Source organism: Rhea americana, unplaced genomic scaffold (assembly GCF_003343005.1).
Source record: "Rhea americana isolate MKP2758 unplaced genomic scaffold, rheAme1 scaffold_10, whole genome shotgun sequence".
In the NCBI taxonomy this organism is placed as follows: Eukaryota; Metazoa; Chordata; class Aves; order Rheiformes; family Rheidae; genus Rhea; species Rhea americana.
The window spans coordinates 2,876,121-2,894,829 of NW_028185039.1; the positions used below are offsets into that span (position 1 = coordinate 2,876,121).

The 18,709-nt window shown below is 40.6% G+C and overlaps 1 protein-coding gene across 1 annotated transcript in view; it reads right to left on the minus strand.

Annotated features, from left to right (window-relative positions):
- Positions 1-17,506: 17,506 nt before the first annotated feature.
- FAM20C (FAM20C golgi associated secretory pathway kinase) overlaps positions 17,507-18,709 on the minus strand; it is a gene marked incomplete at its 5' end in the record, with an annotated part of 56,225 nt that continues 55,022 nt past the window's right edge. Inside the window, one exon of the mRNA XM_085300510.1 lies at positions 17,507-18,671. Within this exon, the coding sequence (XP_085156636.1) occupies positions 18,419-18,671 (253 nt within the window). The remainder of the gene's footprint in view (positions 18,672-18,709) is intronic.

Below are 18,709 nucleotides of genomic sequence, written 5' to 3' on the forward strand. Positions count from 1 at the left end.
AGTTCTCTATTTGAAACAGAGGATAGCAATTTGAAGTGAAAACCCGCTTCTATTCACTGATGAAATGAAGGCACCCACTGGAAAGAAAAAAGTAATATGTATCAAATGAGCAAGAATATGTGTATGCATAGATAGCAGCCAGCACAAACTGGAAATTATTTAGTATAGAAAATGAATATGATGGGAAGGTATATAGGCTAAAATTCAGAGCAGAAAGGGTTAAGGAAAATAAAAAGGAWATTTGTTTAAGTGGGAAGATATCCTAGCAACATTGCGGTTGTAATATTAGGTGGAGATACTGACATTAACGCAGCCAGACAGGGAGAGAGAGTTAATAGATACCCTCTGTTTTTGGAAGGCAGCTCTCTGACCACGTGAGCTTGGCTAAGACCTCACGGTCCTTTTAGCTAGCAGTGAAAACGTTAGACATCATCAGCTAGTGAAAAAACTCTGACTTAATTATACCGGCTACTGATGTGTCCTAAAAGGTTTGGCCAAGGAAGCCCCTGGCCCACGAGACGTAYTTAAAACAGCTCTAATGCCACTGGGGAGCCCCAGGAGACCTGAAGGATGTTGCTGCTGCACCTGTGCTCCCTCAACAAGATGGGCAAGCCRGGCCTCCTGTGCACCATCAGGTCATCAAAAGAGCTGATAATGAATCCCATAAAGGTAGGGGGACACCAGAACCAGCTGTTGAGGGAAGTAGGTCTACTTGCCATTTCTTGATAGTTTCAAATCAACTGTAGGTGCCTTTCTGGAAACTGCTTTAGTCAGGTAATTACAGGGTTGAGTGTTGGGATGCCTGGTGAAGTGCTGACTTAAGGAAGATCAGATTTGAGGCTCTAAGGTCCCCTTCTGGCCTTTAACTTTGACTGAATGAATTATGGAGAGAAAAAGTTGTCTTTGAGGAAAGATTGATAGAGAAGATGTGCGGGTGGAAAGGATAAGCTAGGAATTATCTTTTTCCCTCTTGTTCATATAACTTATATTTAGTTGTGTCTTATCTCAAGCTTGGTAGGTGTCTTACTCTGTAAAACAAAATAACAATGTTCTCAAAGGAGAGCTTTAAACTATGTTTAAGGATGTTATTGGCATCTATGCATACAGAYAGGCTCTGGTGTGGGAGACTGCTGACCAGCCACAGGCCAGCTCCAGTCCCTATGTCGCATACCTAGCTCAGCCAAAATGATGCACTGACATAAGAAACTTGTTTAAAAAACTTTACTTCTTCTCAGTGGATAATTCTTATTTACCATGAATTATTTGTATCCTGCCCTTTCAGGTCACCTTTGCCCAAACCTGCTGGCCCAGCTGGGATGGAACCTGCATGACATGACACATCACTGAAGCAGCTGGGAGCCTCTCCAGGTCAGGGAACTGGTGGCAAAGCATATGGTGGTTTTTGAAAGAGACTGTAAGCTTCAGTCCAGTTGGTTTTTAAAGGTATTATCAGAAGTGAAAGGCTACATTTAAAAAATGTATAAGTGGGGGCTTTCAGCATTGCATGCCTTCATTAATTATTCACTTGTGCTCATTTCTAAAGAAGATYTGATATTTTTACAAGGTAAGTGTATTTTAAAATCATTCTTTATTTTGAAGTGAATGCATAATTAAGTGAACTTACTGAAAAGGAGAGGAAAAAAGGTTTAGTATAGGGTCCCCCAGATAGCCGTGAATTATTGTAATTTTGATGTAATTCAGCTGTGATTATGAAAATGTTGAATTCTGGTTCATAGTACAGTCATGGGTTTGGTGCTGGCAGAGCAACTTTTACCAAAGGATTTCCAAGTTCTTRGCTAAGTGATTACAATTATCCGCATCTTTTTTCCTGAGGCAAAGGAGCTGTTTGGTGGAGAAGAAAGAGTGAGGTTCTCCTTGCATCTCGCTGATGTGCAAGARCCCCCAAGTTGCTGAAACCAGCTGAGCAGACTGGGCTGCCCTGAAAGCTGCACCAGCATGTCCAAATACCTGAATCAAACCTAAAGAGCTGTTGATAGGCAGGTGTAAGAGAGAACTCCCTAGATGCTAAGCTAAGGCTTAGCATGGAGCAAGTTCTCCACAGAGTAAAGCAGTGTTTCCTTAGTAAACCAAAGGAGATCACTCCAAGTCTCTGCCTCCTACCCACAAATGAGTTCTCATTTTGTTCAAGTTTAGTAGTGCATTCAGCCTACGCTTGCCCATTTCTGTGAGATAAAGGATACTTGTGCTGTTCCATCACTCCATAAGGAGCAAGGATGCAGTGTAAAGTTGCTTGAATTTTAAATGATCTTCCAATACATTCCCTTGGAAGCACAGACAAGCTTTTCCCATAATTCCAGGGAGAATTATCATGCATCTCAGGTCACTGTGGCCCCTAAACCTAGTGGTTAGCCTCTAGAGATACTAGGAACATGCTGGCAAGCAGGACAGGTGTCAAGTTGTGGTTGGTTCAGGTCTAGTTGGGCCATACCAATATGTATTGGTATTTTAGCTACGTTACCCCAAGGCACAAGCCTGTGCCTGCTTGATTTAGTCCTATTACCAAGATGTGCCAGACTGATTTATTCAGAGACACTGCCTGTGGCCGAATTGAGACCTGGACCGCAGTTTGGCCTCAAGTTGGGCCTACCGTGTTATGTTGTAAATGTTGATGTATTACACCATCGCCTAGCAGGTCTCTGACATCGGAGTGGGCATTGCCTGGAAGGCAGAGCCAGCCTGGCAGGCTGGTGCTGTCATACCCTGAGGATTGACTCTAAAGAAGCTGGAGTCTGGTCCATGAAGGCAGGAGTATATATCCTGGTGCAGGATATGAAGTCTCCTGATGCAATGGTACTTAGTATTGATGTCAGCAGATTACTGACCATCATACTCAGCATCTTGCTATACAAACCAGCTGGCATCAGACACTCCCATCCCCATCCAGCCTGCCCGCCTGGGCCCAGAATTAGCCACTCTCTGAATGTGGCTGGGCACGTTCAGAGATGGAGAAGGAAGGAAGGATGGAGAAAGATGTTTACTCTTACAATAGATACCCACCGTTTCAGTCTCCACAGTAATTAGGAGCAAAGCACTTTTAAAGTACCTTTCCTGCACCTATTATACAGTCACAGTGTGAGATGCAGCCATTAATCAGACAAGCTGCTGGAGATAACTACTAATTGAGAGCAATCTGACTCCCTGAAGTTCCCTCCCTTTCTCTACCCAAGCTGAAATATATAATTTGCTCTATATACTGGTGCTTGAGAGCAGAAGACAGGCTGGCAGGCTGTATTTTCCTGCTTCTACTTTGTGGGATATTGGAGGAGGGAATAAGTAATGTTTCCACAAAAACAAAAAAGTCTTGTGTGCTACACCTACTTGTCCACATCCATGAAATGGTGTGGAGGTGTGTTAGCAGTCCAGTTTGGCTAGAGGAGATGAGATCAAGGGCCTCATAGAAGGCAGCTAGGTGATTTCCATGGGCCCTGTGTTCTGCATGTCCCAACTGGTGGCTACTAGCTCAGTGAAGCAGTATCAGTATAAAGGATGATTCCAGGTGGTGTCAGAAAACTCAGCATGACCAATTTGTTCACTGAGCACAAGATCACGCAGTAATGTCCAGTCCTTCAACATAAGGAAGGCTTTTTCTTCTTTCTTGCAATAGCAGCCCTCTTGTATTTAAAGAGCCAATTGGGAATGAAAAGACTGCTCAGATCAGAGCATCAGAACGGGACTAGCACAGACTATACAGAGAAATGCACAGTAGATTAATCTCATGTATGACAGAATAAATCAGGTAGGAATTCATAGGAAGCAAAACAGAGTTGCTCTATAATGAAACTAGAGTAGGAGGAGTTGGTCAGGCCCAATGTCCCAGATCTTCTACGCCATACTCAGCAACCAGATGAGGTTGCTGCAACCCCTGACATAACAAATGAGCACCTGCTGATATATTTCCTAGCTGATTTCAGCGTTTTCATCCTCATTTTCTGAAGCAGGATGCATGTTTTCCTACCACAAGCATGAGCAATGGGTGCTAGTAAAAACTGCACTAACTCAGAATTAACTATGAGAGCAATTTGGAACCGACATACTCCTCTTGGATACTTTTATCCCTACTATTTGTGACTGGCTCAAGTGCATGAAGAGAGGCAATAACAACCTGGTTGCTACTCTGTGTAAAGATGGATGGGGCAGTGCCAGTCCCCTATCTCCCCTGGGAAGAGGGTAGGGGACCGTTGCCCAATAACCATGGTTCCTCACTGGTTGGATCCAAGACAACTCTTTGTCTAGGATGTTCTTGCTCATCTTTGCCTGCCTGCACAGCTTTATTACCCAATGGAAAATCTTTCTGGGAAAAAAGTAAAGAAAGGCTTCTCTTTCCAACAAGGCTCAGCCTGTCTGGTGGTTCCCATGTATTCCTTGACCAGACTTTGCTCCTCTTTGCTTCACTGCTCAGTTCTTCATCCTTTTGGAGTTGCCTATGACTTAGGGATGAAAGCCTGCCTTGTTCCCTCAAAGGATGAAATGCATTTGGCCTGTTTTCCAGCCTGATTGATGTTTATATTTATTAATTGTTTTTCCTCTCATTTTCTGATTTCCTACGGATATCACAGAAAGCTGTGAAGAAAGCAATCTTTGATGGAGAATAACATATTTCAAAAGATGACTTCCCACCTCCAATGTTTGCAGATAATGAGTCTATTGAGTATTAATGGCTTGCAAAGCTAGTTATTGATGTTTTTCCTTCTATTACCTAGAGGAGTTCATTTCTCTGGCCATTTTACACCCCAGACATCTCAGACCTGGATTGCTCTTATAGAAAGGACAGAGGTATCCCCTGCATGCTTACTGAGTTCTACTCCTGCTGTACGTGCCATGCTAACTGATTTTAATCAACTTAGGCTGTTTTAGTGTCTAATGTGACAATAGCTTCTGATGTTTGCATCCTGCTTTCATCTTCAGAATGCATCAGCAAGTAGGAAGAGCTTAACATATGTGCTTTCCAAGGCAGATAGGCCCTGGAAGACAAATTGAGCCCCCCCTCCCAAAAAAAAAAAGCAGTGACAGCATAAGATCACAGCAGGAGTCAACATCCTGGGAGTGGGGAATCTGGTGCCCAGGAAGTTTTGGCTCCAGAAGAAAGTACACATTAATCATGGGATGTGACCATATTTCAGTCAGGTTAAGGTTTTCAACTTTTAACAAAGCCAGAGTTCGGAAACCAGTGGAAAAATCCTTATATGAGTAAGTAAGTGATATATATGGCACATTCATATTTAGGACAGATGGTATTTTCTAAAAGTAGTTGTTTACTCCTAGAATTACTCTTCTTCCTTCCTGTGATATTTCTTCCTCATTCTGTGGTCTTGCTGCCCACAAACTTGTCTTTTTCCAGCATATTTCTTGTGGCAATTTTAAAGATTAAAAAAGAGAAATCCTTTCCCTCTTTTGTCTTTTTACCTTTACGTTTCGGTCTGACAATATCCAGTCTTAATTGTGGATAAATGTGTAATATTTAGTTCTTCTGGAGAACATCTTTCATTTTTGTAGAGGARGTATAATTAGAAGCTTAGTTCATCTTTTTGTTCAGCTAAATGTCACACTCTCCATTTCTGTTGTATCCTTTGTTCCATCCAACTCTTAGGAGATCAAGAAAAGACTACAGAAAAGGAATATATCTTCTTAACATTTTTCTATTTAAAAAAACTGATTCCAGCTGCACTATACTGTTTTCCTTTTACCTCTCATCGAGGCCAACGCCCTGGTTCAGATGTTTGCTAGTGCAACCTGTCCCTGGTGACAACGTCCCCTGGATTTTATACCTGTGTGCAAATCAAGAGAGATTAGGATTTGGCCCAGCAGACCCAACAAGAGTGGGACGCAGGGCTTAACCCAAATCATCAGACCCATTATGGGGCCGAACCAGGCCCGGTTAAACACCTCAAAGGTCACGGCTCTTCGTGAACCTCACAGTCCTACGAGAAGACCCTGCTTTTGTATTCCTCAGTCATAGCCTTGCACATGACACTGTGCTGTTCTGTGAGCTGTATTTTCTTGCAGTTTGGAAGAATATGACTTTCCACTGACTCCATGTTCATTAAAGCACCTGGTATTCAAAAGAGTTGCTCATTAAATCTTGGAAAGCAGACAACCTTTCCTCTTGTATACTAAAGAGGATGAAAACACTTGCAAAAGTCTCCCTTACAGAAATAAAAATAGCCCAGAAGCGCATTTTTTTTTATTCCTATTCCAAGTGGGGTTGCTCTCCTCATTATTGCAACTAATATTGTTTTATGTTCTTTCTGGATGCATTTATGATAATCCTGGAATATATTAACACAGATTCTTGTCTGCATATAATTAACTAGCAGTCTTACTGCATTGTCTGGTGGTTCTTAGATTTTAACACTCATCTCAGAAATAAAATTAGATCAAATGTTGAATTTTATACTGTTCACAATGCTGGATTTTGATTTGTCTGCTTTTAGCTTTTAACTGTACACTTGTTACTAAAATTAAAATCATCTCAAATTTCGCAGTATGAAATTGTACTTATTTTAGTGATAACACAACAGCAGATGTAGTTATTAACTTGCTTGCTAGAGAGAAAAGAAAAAAGACTAAGAATTATTATTGTTACTGCAAAAGAAATATGAAATAAGCGCTTGCTTCAGATTACACACAGTATGTGTCTGAAAAAAACGGAGCCAAGTGGGAACCTGCAGTGCCAAACTATTTGCAATTAATCCTGTCTCACCAAAGCTTTAAAAGCAGATTTTCAGCTGATACATATTACATAGCACCCTAGAATAAGCAGGCAGCAGCTCTGGCAAAATAGTTGTCTTTAAGGGCAACATYCAGCTCTGCAGGAGGCAGATCTTTCCCACAGACTGGTCTAAGATTGTGGACTGTGTTCCTGCAGATAAAGGGTCCACCAGAAACCCTGCTGCTTTCTCCTCTAGTCCTAAAATGGAAGGGCTACTTTTTGAACTTCACCTTTTCTAGTGGAAACAGAGTAACAGGATCATTTAAAAGGAGGAAAAAAAAATATCAACACTGAAATACATGCTTCACCACATGCATATTTCATTCCTGAGGAAAAGCACCTATGACAGATGTCAGTCACTTAATGTAGTGCTGGAAAGTGCCCAAATTCTCTAATAATGATAGGAGTATGACAGTCTGAGCAGACTAGATTAGAATAGGCAAGAATTAAGTGAAGAGCTTAGTTTTTAGTTAAAACATAGTAAAGCGACTTTTTTAAAAATTAGACACATTTATGAACATTTTCAGCATTTTATTTTTTGCTGCTCTTGTTAATTTTTCCCTTGTGAAAATACTTTTCTCCTCCCTATTMATTTACCGTTTGGTCTTTGGAGTCCTATTTTCATTCTACTTGCTTTCATTTTTTCAAAAGTTGTTGTACTTTTCCAGATGGTGTGGTGATTGGGATTTCAAGAAAAAAGTACCGATCCCACTTTTAATGTTAATTAAAAAGAGTTTTATATATGTCTTAGGATAATCTTGCTGCTGAATTTCCAGAGGAATACTTTTTCCATCTTTGTGGCCTGGATGAGATCATATTCCAGATGTTCAGTTTTTACATCTCCACCTCTATTTTAGYTCTTTGTCATCTTAATATTATGAAAGTTTGATGATGAGGAAAAAGCAAAAAATRAAAARAAAATCTTTGCTGAAGTTGCTGTCTTAGAGCCAGCTAGGATTTGCCATCACAGGTTTTAAATAAAAGTATTTTATATGGGCATTTAGAGATTCAGAAGCCTTTAATGCCACTATGAGAGTGCAAAGGATCAGCTTCTTCCATTTACAACCACTAAACATAATACCGCAGTCAGGCATAGACCAACGGTCTCAAGAGCAACACTTATTTCCGCTATTGTTCATGCTCATATCCAAGATTAATCTCTTTCCCTACAGCAGATTACTTCTCTGATTTATTTTTGCGTATGAAAAGGACCCTACCCAGGGCTTTAGCTCTGTTCTGTGCCGTCATTACAAGGACATTCAATTACCAGCGCATCATTTTAGTTTGATTAAGTGATAGCTGTGATGAATAGCCCCACTTGAATTGTGTCCTCTGCTCTTTTGCGTTGCTCTCATCACCTGTTTCACAATTGCTGCACAGGAGACCTACCCTTGTCTGGATTCAAAGCCAGCTGAGCTCAGCAGAAGCCTTTCTCCTGGCTTCAGGGCACCTTGGATCGGGCCACCAGTCTCAAGTAACATAGGCTGGTGGTCTTAATAATTTGCTTTTTTCAGTCGCAGGAAACTCCGTGCCTCTAGATACAGCCAGCTCAAACAAATAAATATTCAAATACGAATGCACCATAGGTGGGAAGATAAATATAATTGCACCCAATTTTGCAGTTGCACTTGTCCTCTAGGAGCTAAAATGAGATTTTTAATACATTTATTATGAATATGTACATCTGCTCTGCCATTTTGCATAATAAGCACATTCCTGATACTTAAAGAATTAGCTTCCTCTATCTCCAAGAGCTAGGCAAAATGAGGCATGCTGTTATTCATGTATTTATTTATTCATTCATTATTTTTTGCTTGAAACATACTGGGCAATCCATCTTGTTCCCAGAAAAACCCCAGGGGATATAGAAAAGGCTCAGCATTCAGCTCCAAACTCAATTATCACAAATCTCACCCTATAAATTAGAACATGTTGCAGAGTGAGGAGAAAATGCAGCTCCCCATAGTAAATTCCCTGAGAGAGAGAGTACGGGAAAAATGCTGTAGGACAGTTGCCTTGAGAAATGCAAGGGAGGGAGATTATCCAGGCTCCACTTATTTTGCTACCTCCAAAAACTGCAGTTCCAAATACATTTTGCCAATTACTGTTTTTTAAATTAAGTGAAGTCTAAAATAGCAGTGATAAACATGGTAACCTACATCAGTATTGGATCAAATGTCTAGGACTCGGATATTATTCTTCCCTGAAAACTATCTTGCTTAAATGAACCAAATCATGAGCTTTCATTCCACCTTCAATGACTCAGAAGATAGTTCTAGAAATATAGTACTTTCCAGTATAATTCTGATGCTAGAAAGCCTTCAGGAGAGCTAATGACCTCATAGATGAGCTGGAAAAGTCTTAGTGACAGTCTGGCAAAAGGTGCTCCCCTTGGTTACACCTATGTTTGGTAGAAGTCTTGCTAACATCCCCCCAAGCTCACACTTTGACTCCTCTCCTCCCCTCTGCACAGCTCAGCTATTAAAAACGTGCAGAGAAAAGTTTTACATCCTTTGTGACCCAGTCCACCTGGTGGGAAGAGCCATGRGCCTGGATTAGGCTCAGCAACTGCAGAAAGCAGTTGTCTTCTCTCTTCCAAGTTGCTCAGCAACCCGTACGCTAGCCTTTTTTTAAAGCCTCTCATGCTGTAGGTGGTCTTCTGTAATGCTACAGATTCAGTTTTCAGGTTGGCTTTGGGAAGTGCTCCACACAGGTTATTTCTGTCCCTATTACTGTAATGCACTTATGGCCAATGGCACTAAATCCAGACTTCCCAGATTCAGCTGCTTCCCCCTTTTGAACCCCTGTCTGTGCATCCAATTGACATGACTTACTTCAGTTAGAAACAAACCATACTCTTTCCACAGTCTCCCAAAACCTGCTCCACACCTGATCATTTTGCACCAAGACCTCTGAACACTCGAATGGGATCAGTTTTCCAGGAAGATAGCACCAGCTGTTATTGTAGTTTTAGCACTAGTAAGAGAGCTGTGCAAGTAYTGTATGCCTGTTTTTAAATATTTGGTAGTACCATTATAAATTGCGTATTTGCTAACAGATTGAGATAGCCAGTATTTTCCTTAAAGCAAAGTTTATAAGCAGATGCTAATGGATAGTTATTATTGTCCTCCTAACGACTTCATTTAAAGCAAAAAGCTAAACACCGAGTGTCTGGTAATAGGGTAATGCAGTACGGACAATGCGTTCTTTTTGGGAAAAGAGTTATTAAGCTAATGCAGCACAGAAGGTGTGGTGATAGGACTCTTTAGCACTAACCAATGCATATGCATYGCAGACCTCTGAACTCTTTCCCTTTATTTGAATAGTGGTCCTATTTAAATATGTTTCCTAGCTGTGTATCACTGTTTATGCTTACTTGGATTCCGGCTTAATGACTGCAGCTCTGATGGTCGGTATCTCAGTGAGAGATTGCTACTCTTTGTATGCCTGCACCTTGGYGCTGAAGGCTGCAAACTGAATGATTGACCTAGAACATGCACATAGCACAGTTAACCCACTCTGCCCTATCGTGCAGGTTTGGGTGAATTGCTGCAAAGGAAAACTCCTTCGTCCTCTGAAGGCTGAGAGATGAACAAGCAGCTCGTAGCCTGGCTGAAGTGGTACCTGATCTGTCCATTCACCACAGCTTCCAGCAGTGTAGGGGAAGACAGGATGAACAGGCTGTCAGGCGGCTGTAGGATGCTCTTACCTACGAGCCTCCAGCACTCAATGGCTAAATTATCCAGTCTGTGCTGCAAAGGTGGAGACCTGCTAAATGAGCATTTGGACTTGTTAAAATGCTGAACAAGCGTGATAAACTTGAGTTAGGATGCTGCAATAACAGTGAGGATGTGTGAGATGCTCTCATAAGTAYGTGGTAATCTGCCAGCTGGTTCGTATTCTCTTTGCAGACTATATAGGACTAGAAGACCTATTTATTTATTKATCATTTATTATTGCCTGATAACATTTATTTTCTCTTGTTGCAAAACTGAATCCCATGCAAACAGCTAAGGGGTTACTGTTTAACAGGAAACCACAGATACCATCACCAGGTTAAATAAAATSCTGATCAGAACCATCAGCTCTTTTAATTTTTAACATCCTTGTTTCAACAATGTTTTYTAAAAGCTCAAGGGAGCAGTTAGGTACCACTGGTCTGCAACCCTCTGCGGMTGCAGTGGGCTGGCTCCAAAGAGCTTTGGAATCACTAGGAGTGTTTCCATTAACTTCACTAGATTAGATCCTCTAGCAAGAAAATTCTGAGCATTTCTGAYGAACGAGAGGGCCTGGCTGGGATAGCCCTGTCAGTTTGAACTTGCTATTGGCTTTTAAAGAGGTGAAAATGCCTGCGGTGGGACACCACACAGTCTGAACACCAAAAAAAAACCTGTTTATTCACTGGCAAATCGTGACACAGGTTTTCTAGCCTGTCCTCCCTTTTCTCAGCTTCTTCAGACAAAGGAATCTCTATGTGTTTCTTGCACCACACTTGAAGATGCAATGGGCTCCTTACCTTATTTACCCTGCCTGCTAACAGCCTGTAAGAGCCTTTRGGACAGCAAGGGCTCAGTGGGACTCAGATGCCTCAACCTTTAGTATCCTTCTTTGCTTCACTTGTTCCTAAGGGAGGAAAAYGGCACATCAGCCACCGTGGCAGAACCACCCGCTCCAAGTACCTTTGTGTTGGAGCAATTCTGAGAAGGTCCAAACCCTTAGTTTTAGTGCAACCTTCTAGGTAACAATTTGAAATTGGGAGGATTTGTAAGCACTGAATCAACAAGAATCTTTTCATCTTATGTCTGACAAATGGGGTGTGCCAATGTTACTTGCAGTCTTCCTGATGAAGAAGAGAAGGGTTTTGCTACACTGAATGCAAGGAACAATGTTCAGCAAGGCTCTTGTACATACACAAGGCAGGGTCTCCAGCCCTGCAGGTCCAGCTACTGCAAATAATGTCCTCAAATCCAGCTCTCAGAGGGACAGTGAAAATAAARCAGTTGGATACACTCTTATAATGGGGCTACAGAGGAAAAAATGGTTCCATAAAAGGAGTGTAACCAATCGGTCAGAAAGTGAGTGCTCTGCAGAATGACCAACATAAAGAAATTTGTGGYAAATAGTTGATTCTAAATGCTACTGCCAGTATTTAAATGAAGCTGCAATTACAATGCAAAGACTCAGCTTTAGATGCCTCAGTTCTGAGGCATTCCTGAATAATGAATTCAGGAGTTTATTCAGGCCAAAAAAGCACCCATTAAAAATGGAAATCCAGTGCAATTCAATGAAGCAAACAACTAGCAATCTAGAGAAAAGACAAACAATAATAATAAATTATTTAAGCTAATAGCTAAGAAACTCATGAGAAAGTCAGAGAGACTATTCAACTGTAAATGGGGCAGTCAAGGAAGATAATGGATCTAAATTCTGTTTCTGTAAAACTCTCACTGACTTCGCTGATTAGGAAGGAGTTGTTTAAAAATCAGCAGAAAGAGTTCTGATTTGATCTGGAAAATGATGCAAACTTCACTCAATGGACTAACCAGAGAAGCATTTCATCTTTACTATTTATAAAGTTCTGCCTGCGGCAAAGATTCTGGGTGCAACTAAAAGACATTGCACAAATCTTGATGTTGAAGGACTAAGCAGGATATGCTGGATAGAAAGCCATTTGCAATTTTGGATAGCCCAGTTTGCTTAGTTTACAAGTACCACCTTAGTTACCACCTTAGATACCATCAGTATCTACAAGAAGGATTTGAGAATCAACTTACCTTTGTAGTTTTGGGTTTTTTTTTTTTTCCCATTTGGGCTTCCATAGCTGCATTGCTTCCATCTTGCTGACAGCTTTAACTTTCATTTGTCATTTGACTGTGTATGAGGATTCTGAAGATGCATACATATTGCAGTTTTCGCTTGATTTATGGCACCTTCTGCAGGCATCCAGGTGCTCCACCAAGTTTTGTGGATGTGCAAAGATCACTGTATTTCAGCAGACCGGAAACCGCCCCTGGAGTGACACATGGTTGGCATTAGGACAGCACCAACAGTTGGAGGAATGAGTTTTTAAAGTGTGTGTCTTTCTAGTAGGATCTATCTTGAGTCATCCTGAGATGTATTCTGAAGTGATGTCWGGGTCAAGTAAAACACGTAGGTGTTCTTGTACATGTGTCTATCAATCAGTGAGCACCTTTCCAGAATAACTGGCAGAGGAGTTTATGTAGAGACCCTAATGTCATTCATTTACTGTGGCCAATGCACAATGTGACCCAGATTCTCATATTTATAAATGCAGAGAGGTTCTGATCTGACACTTCAGATTCTGAGATATTCTGCTCAAGCTGCCAATTCTATATGCTAGCTGCTAGGTTCAGGTCCATATCTRAGCAAGATTTAAATCATAATCCATGCCATTGCTGACAAGTGACAGTGGCTGATCAGCGTTAAGGGTCATTTGCAGGAGGAAAGCTGATCTTCTGGCATGTGTGGTAGACTTCATGTGGTTGACTGGATACAAATGCAGGCAATCTTCCCATCCTGTTCACCCCCCCCCTTACTTCCTCATGTCAGCTGCATCAAAACTGCAAAAATGGAAAAACTTGAAAAGTATTTTATATCTTTAAAAACAAGAGGGAGCAGCCAACAGCATATGATTCAGCAGCTCTTGAAGATGATCCACAGACCACAGACTTTTGCACTGACTCTGCACTGGAGGAAGAGGTACTATAACTGTCAARTCAATAGCCTTCGTTTTTTGATAGAGCTGACCTGTCTTTAGTTTTTTTTTGACTTACCAAATTGAATTGCATTTAATTTTTTCCAAACAGTTCCCAGAGCACTGGATGAGTACTTTACTGATGCAAATGTAGAAACAAATAGATAATTCAGTCTGGTCTGGTCATAGTCTGAGTTACGGCTGGAGGCTACCCATGAATCACTTTTACAGGTATAGTGTAAAAAATATCTCCAAGAAGACCCAACAGCTTCTAATTGGTAAAAATATGAAATTCCATGTGATAACTTGTCCCAGAAGACTGAACATTTTCCTCAAGTACTCACTTTACAGCTTAAAAAGAATTATCCTTGTTTATGTTCATTTCTGCTTGTTGGACCACAGATATTTTAGTAAATGAGGTTACTGGCAAGAATATCCATAGAAACAGCTGATACCTGGAATAATTTCTGGAAAATACATTTTGCAGTCATATATTCAGTGCTAGAAAAAAGTTTGCTCCATCAGGATGCAAACTGTCGAGGTTTTAAAATWTATGCCCAGCTCCTAGCTAGTAAATCATTACAATTATGCTAGGGCCTCAGTAGCCTTGAAGCAGGGACAGTCTTCAAGCAGAATTTGGACGTATTATGAGGGGCTGACACAGCTACCTGCAATGGAAGAGGGCAGGATTGCGTCGTGAAGAGGTCCCCTCCAGACCCATRGGTACCTCATAACCATGTATGGGCCCACTAGCAGAAACCAGAATATCCTTTGGACATTCCTCCCTCTAAAACYCCCAAAGACAGGTTTGCTTGCAGTTCAGCCTCCAAGGATAGCAATTTTGCAAGTGCACTGAAATCCCAGGCTTCTTGCTCCTACRCAACATGTCATGATGTTGCTTGCACTGCAATTGCCTTCGGGCTTAGAGCTCGCGTATCAGGGGCTCTGCCCAGTGCTGATCACAACAGCAATATCCAACTCAAACAATGACAGCTTTTTTTTAATTTATGTGAATTTTCCTTGATGCTTAAATAACAGAAAAATAGCAAAACAAAATGGGTTTCTTATTTGAATTACTCAGGAGAATACAGTAAGCTATTCTAGGCTGTCAGATACAGTSGTGATTAGGTGCTTTTAGAAGTATGTTATCTAGTTCATCTGTTATTTATTTTGCAAACTATATTTATTTTGCTGAATGCTTTATGCCCCTGACAGACTACTTCAGATTTCTTGGTACATTATTGTCTAGATGTTGACACATTTTTGAGAATTGGAGAGAAACCAATTGGATTCTGGCATTTATTTATCTTCTTAGAGTGAATCTTTTTGCCTGGTAGATATGTAGGACTCCTAAAGAGATGTTACACTGCATCATGTTAATCCTTCTTAGTTCATGGATTATTGACCTAATACACAGTGACAACCCTTTCAGAGCTATCGTCTCTTGCTGTGGTAATCTGGTAGTCACACGTGCATGCTGAAGTGAACAACCTCCACACAAGCGCATGACGCTCTCCCTAAGAGCCCACCAAGAACAAGCTGTCCCTGTGCAAAGTGAGCTTCAAATTTTAAATACTGACAAAATAGCTTAGAAAGCTCCTGTTGACTGCAGGAGAATGCATTTCACTCTGTGAGAGCAAGAGTCCTTTGTTCGCCTAAAAGCTCATAAAAAAAAGTCAGGTTTCCAGTAGAGGAAGCTGAGGCCAGATCCTAGCTCAGAGTACTGGCTGTCTTGGGGCACTGTAGGTGCACCCAGAAAGCAGAGATTGACCCCTACCCCTGGCTGTATCAAGCTGTTCTGAAGGCTGCCTTAACCCCAGGAGCAGAAAGGCAGCTAAGAGCTCGCTTCTGTTCTCTGATTTCCCTTCTGTCATGACTGCTCACCCTTATCTAAACAGAAAAGAAATATTGGAATAAGGCAATAACCATTTTCCTTCCCACATATCTAGAAAATTAGTATGAGTCAAAGTTCTAGCTACCAGGCAGCGTGAACCCAAATACTCAGCGGAGGCTGGGGGAAAGGAAACCTCTCCCAGCTTCTCAGCTAACTCCTCTCTTCTTCCAAGAGGTTCCCATATCTCATCCCAGACAGAAGCCCCTCCTTCAGTTTTTATGTACATTTACTTTAGGACTGAAGGCAGCCCAGGATTTCTCTGTTTATACGAACTGAAGGGAGTTTTTACATGATTGGAAAGACTTGTAGCATGGACAACTTATAAGTGTAGGCATCAGAGTTCAGGAAAAGAAAGAAAACAGAGATCCTTCAGAGCTGATTACCATACAGCAAGGGCAAGTTATCCTTTGTTAAAGAGTCTRCACAAACAGGACTAGTTTAGCATATAGACACTCAGAATAAGATTCAAAAGAGTGGCTCTATCGCCACAGCCCTCTTCTTGATCGAGCAGCCTTCTGCAAAGACCTTTAGCTTGAACCTAGCYGCCAGGAGCTCCTGACTAACAACTCAGCTTCTGAAGAGAGAAGAGCACTGCTATATTTGACCCTCCTCTGATGACTAAGCTAAGAATCTGCCAAGAGCTGTATTCCCACAGCAAAATCAGGTTTCTAGGCCTAGAGYCCCTGACTGACCTGATCCCCAAATGAAAAGCAGAGCTGCCCTAGTGGAAGGGTTTTACAAACCCTTCACTCATCCCTGGAAGGTTCTGGCCAGTCCCTTCCTGCTCCTTGTCCTGGCACAATCTCACAGTGAAGAAGAAGGGAAAAAAAAAAAATAAAATAAAAAATAATAATAATAATATATAAAAAAAATAAAACACTACACCTGTGGGAAAATCACAGTCAGGCATTGCTCGTTTGAGGAAAAAAAAAAAAAAAAAAAACCTACACCTGTGGGAAAATCACAGTCAGGCATTGCTCGTTTGAGGATAAAACAGGTAAGACAAATTAAGAGTTTGCTGAGGGAAGGAAAGTGTGAGGACTTGCAATTATTCTCCTTGTAACTCCTCAGGGGCTATGAATACAGATAGATACATACTGTCCATTTAACCTTTTTACAATCTCACATCTTGGGCTTTTAGGCTGGCTGGGAGAGACCGCTGCAGYGCAAGCTCCACGCTGCAGAGAACATCCTCTGTACCACATCTTTCACCTCCTTCAGTCTGTAAGTGAAGAMGCCATGAGGTGAAACAGGAATTTTCTCAGTTCATGGATAGTACACCTCAGACTGCACAACTATCATCTTCCGTGTATGTGAGTCAGGTGAGTCGGAAATGCCTTTTACTACAAYGGTAGTAAAAGGCAAATTTTTCAGTTACAATATATCAGGCTAAGTAAATGAGGCTATATAACAACTTATTTTTACTCATAAATTTAATGCTGCTAGGTTGTGCTGAAATGCTTACATTTTAGTCTAGCCAGCTACAAGTTTTTAAAGTCTATGCTTTTAAGTCCTTGAAAAGAAAGATATAAAATGCAACAAATGACAGCTTTGAAGTATGGCTGTGATGGATGTTGTCATAATAAATTCTCTCTTCCACCCAAAACAGRAATGAGAGGCTCCTTCTGCACAACACTGTTTTTGCAAGTCAAATACAGCCACTTGTTCAATTTATATACTGCTTTCAGGCTGAAAGTCTCCACACATATTACACAAGCTCAACTGTACATGGTGTAAAATTGTTTGGTTGACTAAACTATGTTTTTACTTAACTTAGGCTGAGATTTCCTAGACTGTGCAAAGGCTTTTATTACCCAGGTTAGAGGAACTGAAGCATCTAAATAGTCTGGGCAGTGTGTCAAGCCATAATCTTCTAGAGGTGTTGCTATACAGCTTGTTTCTACAGCTACAATTGCAAGAGGAAGACATGCTGAAATGACAGTCAAAACAGTGTTTTCATAAGAAAGCTTAGCCATTTTCAACACCATGGTCCTTGTCAGAGTTGTATGTTAATCAGCAATTCTCTTTTGAGCTTTAGCTCTATTTTCTATTGCTGCAAAATGGGGTGACAATTTAAACAACTACTTCTGAAACATTTGGCTGCTGTATATAGCTTTTCTCTGAACAAGCTTTGCAATGAAAAATGAATCCATTTAGACATGATGGCTACACATTTTGCCATATCTTTATTGCACTTTTACCACGTTGCAAACAATTCCACAAAAATGCTGCAAAAGTAAGCCTAGAGCTGCTGAAAGCAGCTTTTTACCCATATATGTATATATTTACACAAAACTATCAAAAGCAAAGTTGAAAAGTAGCAGCTCAGCTATGATAGTCTAGAAAGATAAGAGCTGCTACCTCCTTATGGATAAATAGTACAACTTGTCATTTTACATCACTTTGTAAAACCAACATTCAAGTATTCCTGTCAATGAACAGTTAATGAAATTCCCTTCTGGTAACCACGGTATTTATTATTATTATTTCTTTTTGCTTTTAAAAGTTTGTAATGCCTTAACCCTTTAAATGCTGAGTAGCTGAAAAAAAGCATTCAATTTAAATAAGATACAGTGAATTARAGCACTTAAAGGGTTAACACAATGCTAAGTGGACTGTCACCACAAATAAAGTGTGAGTCACAAAACTATGCTGTCCCTCTTTAGTTAAATTTGGTAGGTAGGTCTGGATTTTGTAGATATACCATATATAAATACAAAATATTAAGTAAAGGCCTCCTTTCTATACAAAAAGGACAGGAGGTGGTTTGCTATCAGACTGTTGTCTGTCAGTGATCTGAACATATTCTGAATCTTTTCATAATCTCTTTTAGGTACTAATGAAAAGCATCACATTAGACTTATTTATCTTAATGAACTAATCCTTTGCAGAGTCTACACTTTACCTACTTTTGGAACAATTATATCTCATTTCTGAATTCACTGAATTCACAAAGTGGCATATACAGTCTTTTGCAAGACTTCTTTTTTTTTTTTTTTTTCCTTTTTCTTTTTTTTTTCCTTTTTGAATCTTCTTTACTTGGCTGGTAAAAACATAGTCTTGCGATTTCATGATTTTACTACCTCTCGGTTGTAACAGTGTTAACATCAGTGTTAAAGTCATTTTCAACCACGTTGTCGTAACCATCCTTTTCTATACAGTCGCTAACAGCCTTGAGAACGATCCGTAGCCGCCTGTCCATGGCCTCCAAGTGAGGCTGGTAGAGAATGGGCGCTATTTTATCCTTTAGCAAAGACTCCTTCATCAAGAGGCTGAGTTTGTACTCCTCCTTGGCTAACAGCTGTAATCGCAGATAGGTAGACTTCCTTATTCTACGAAAGAGAAGAAAACGCAAATCAGTATTTTCAGT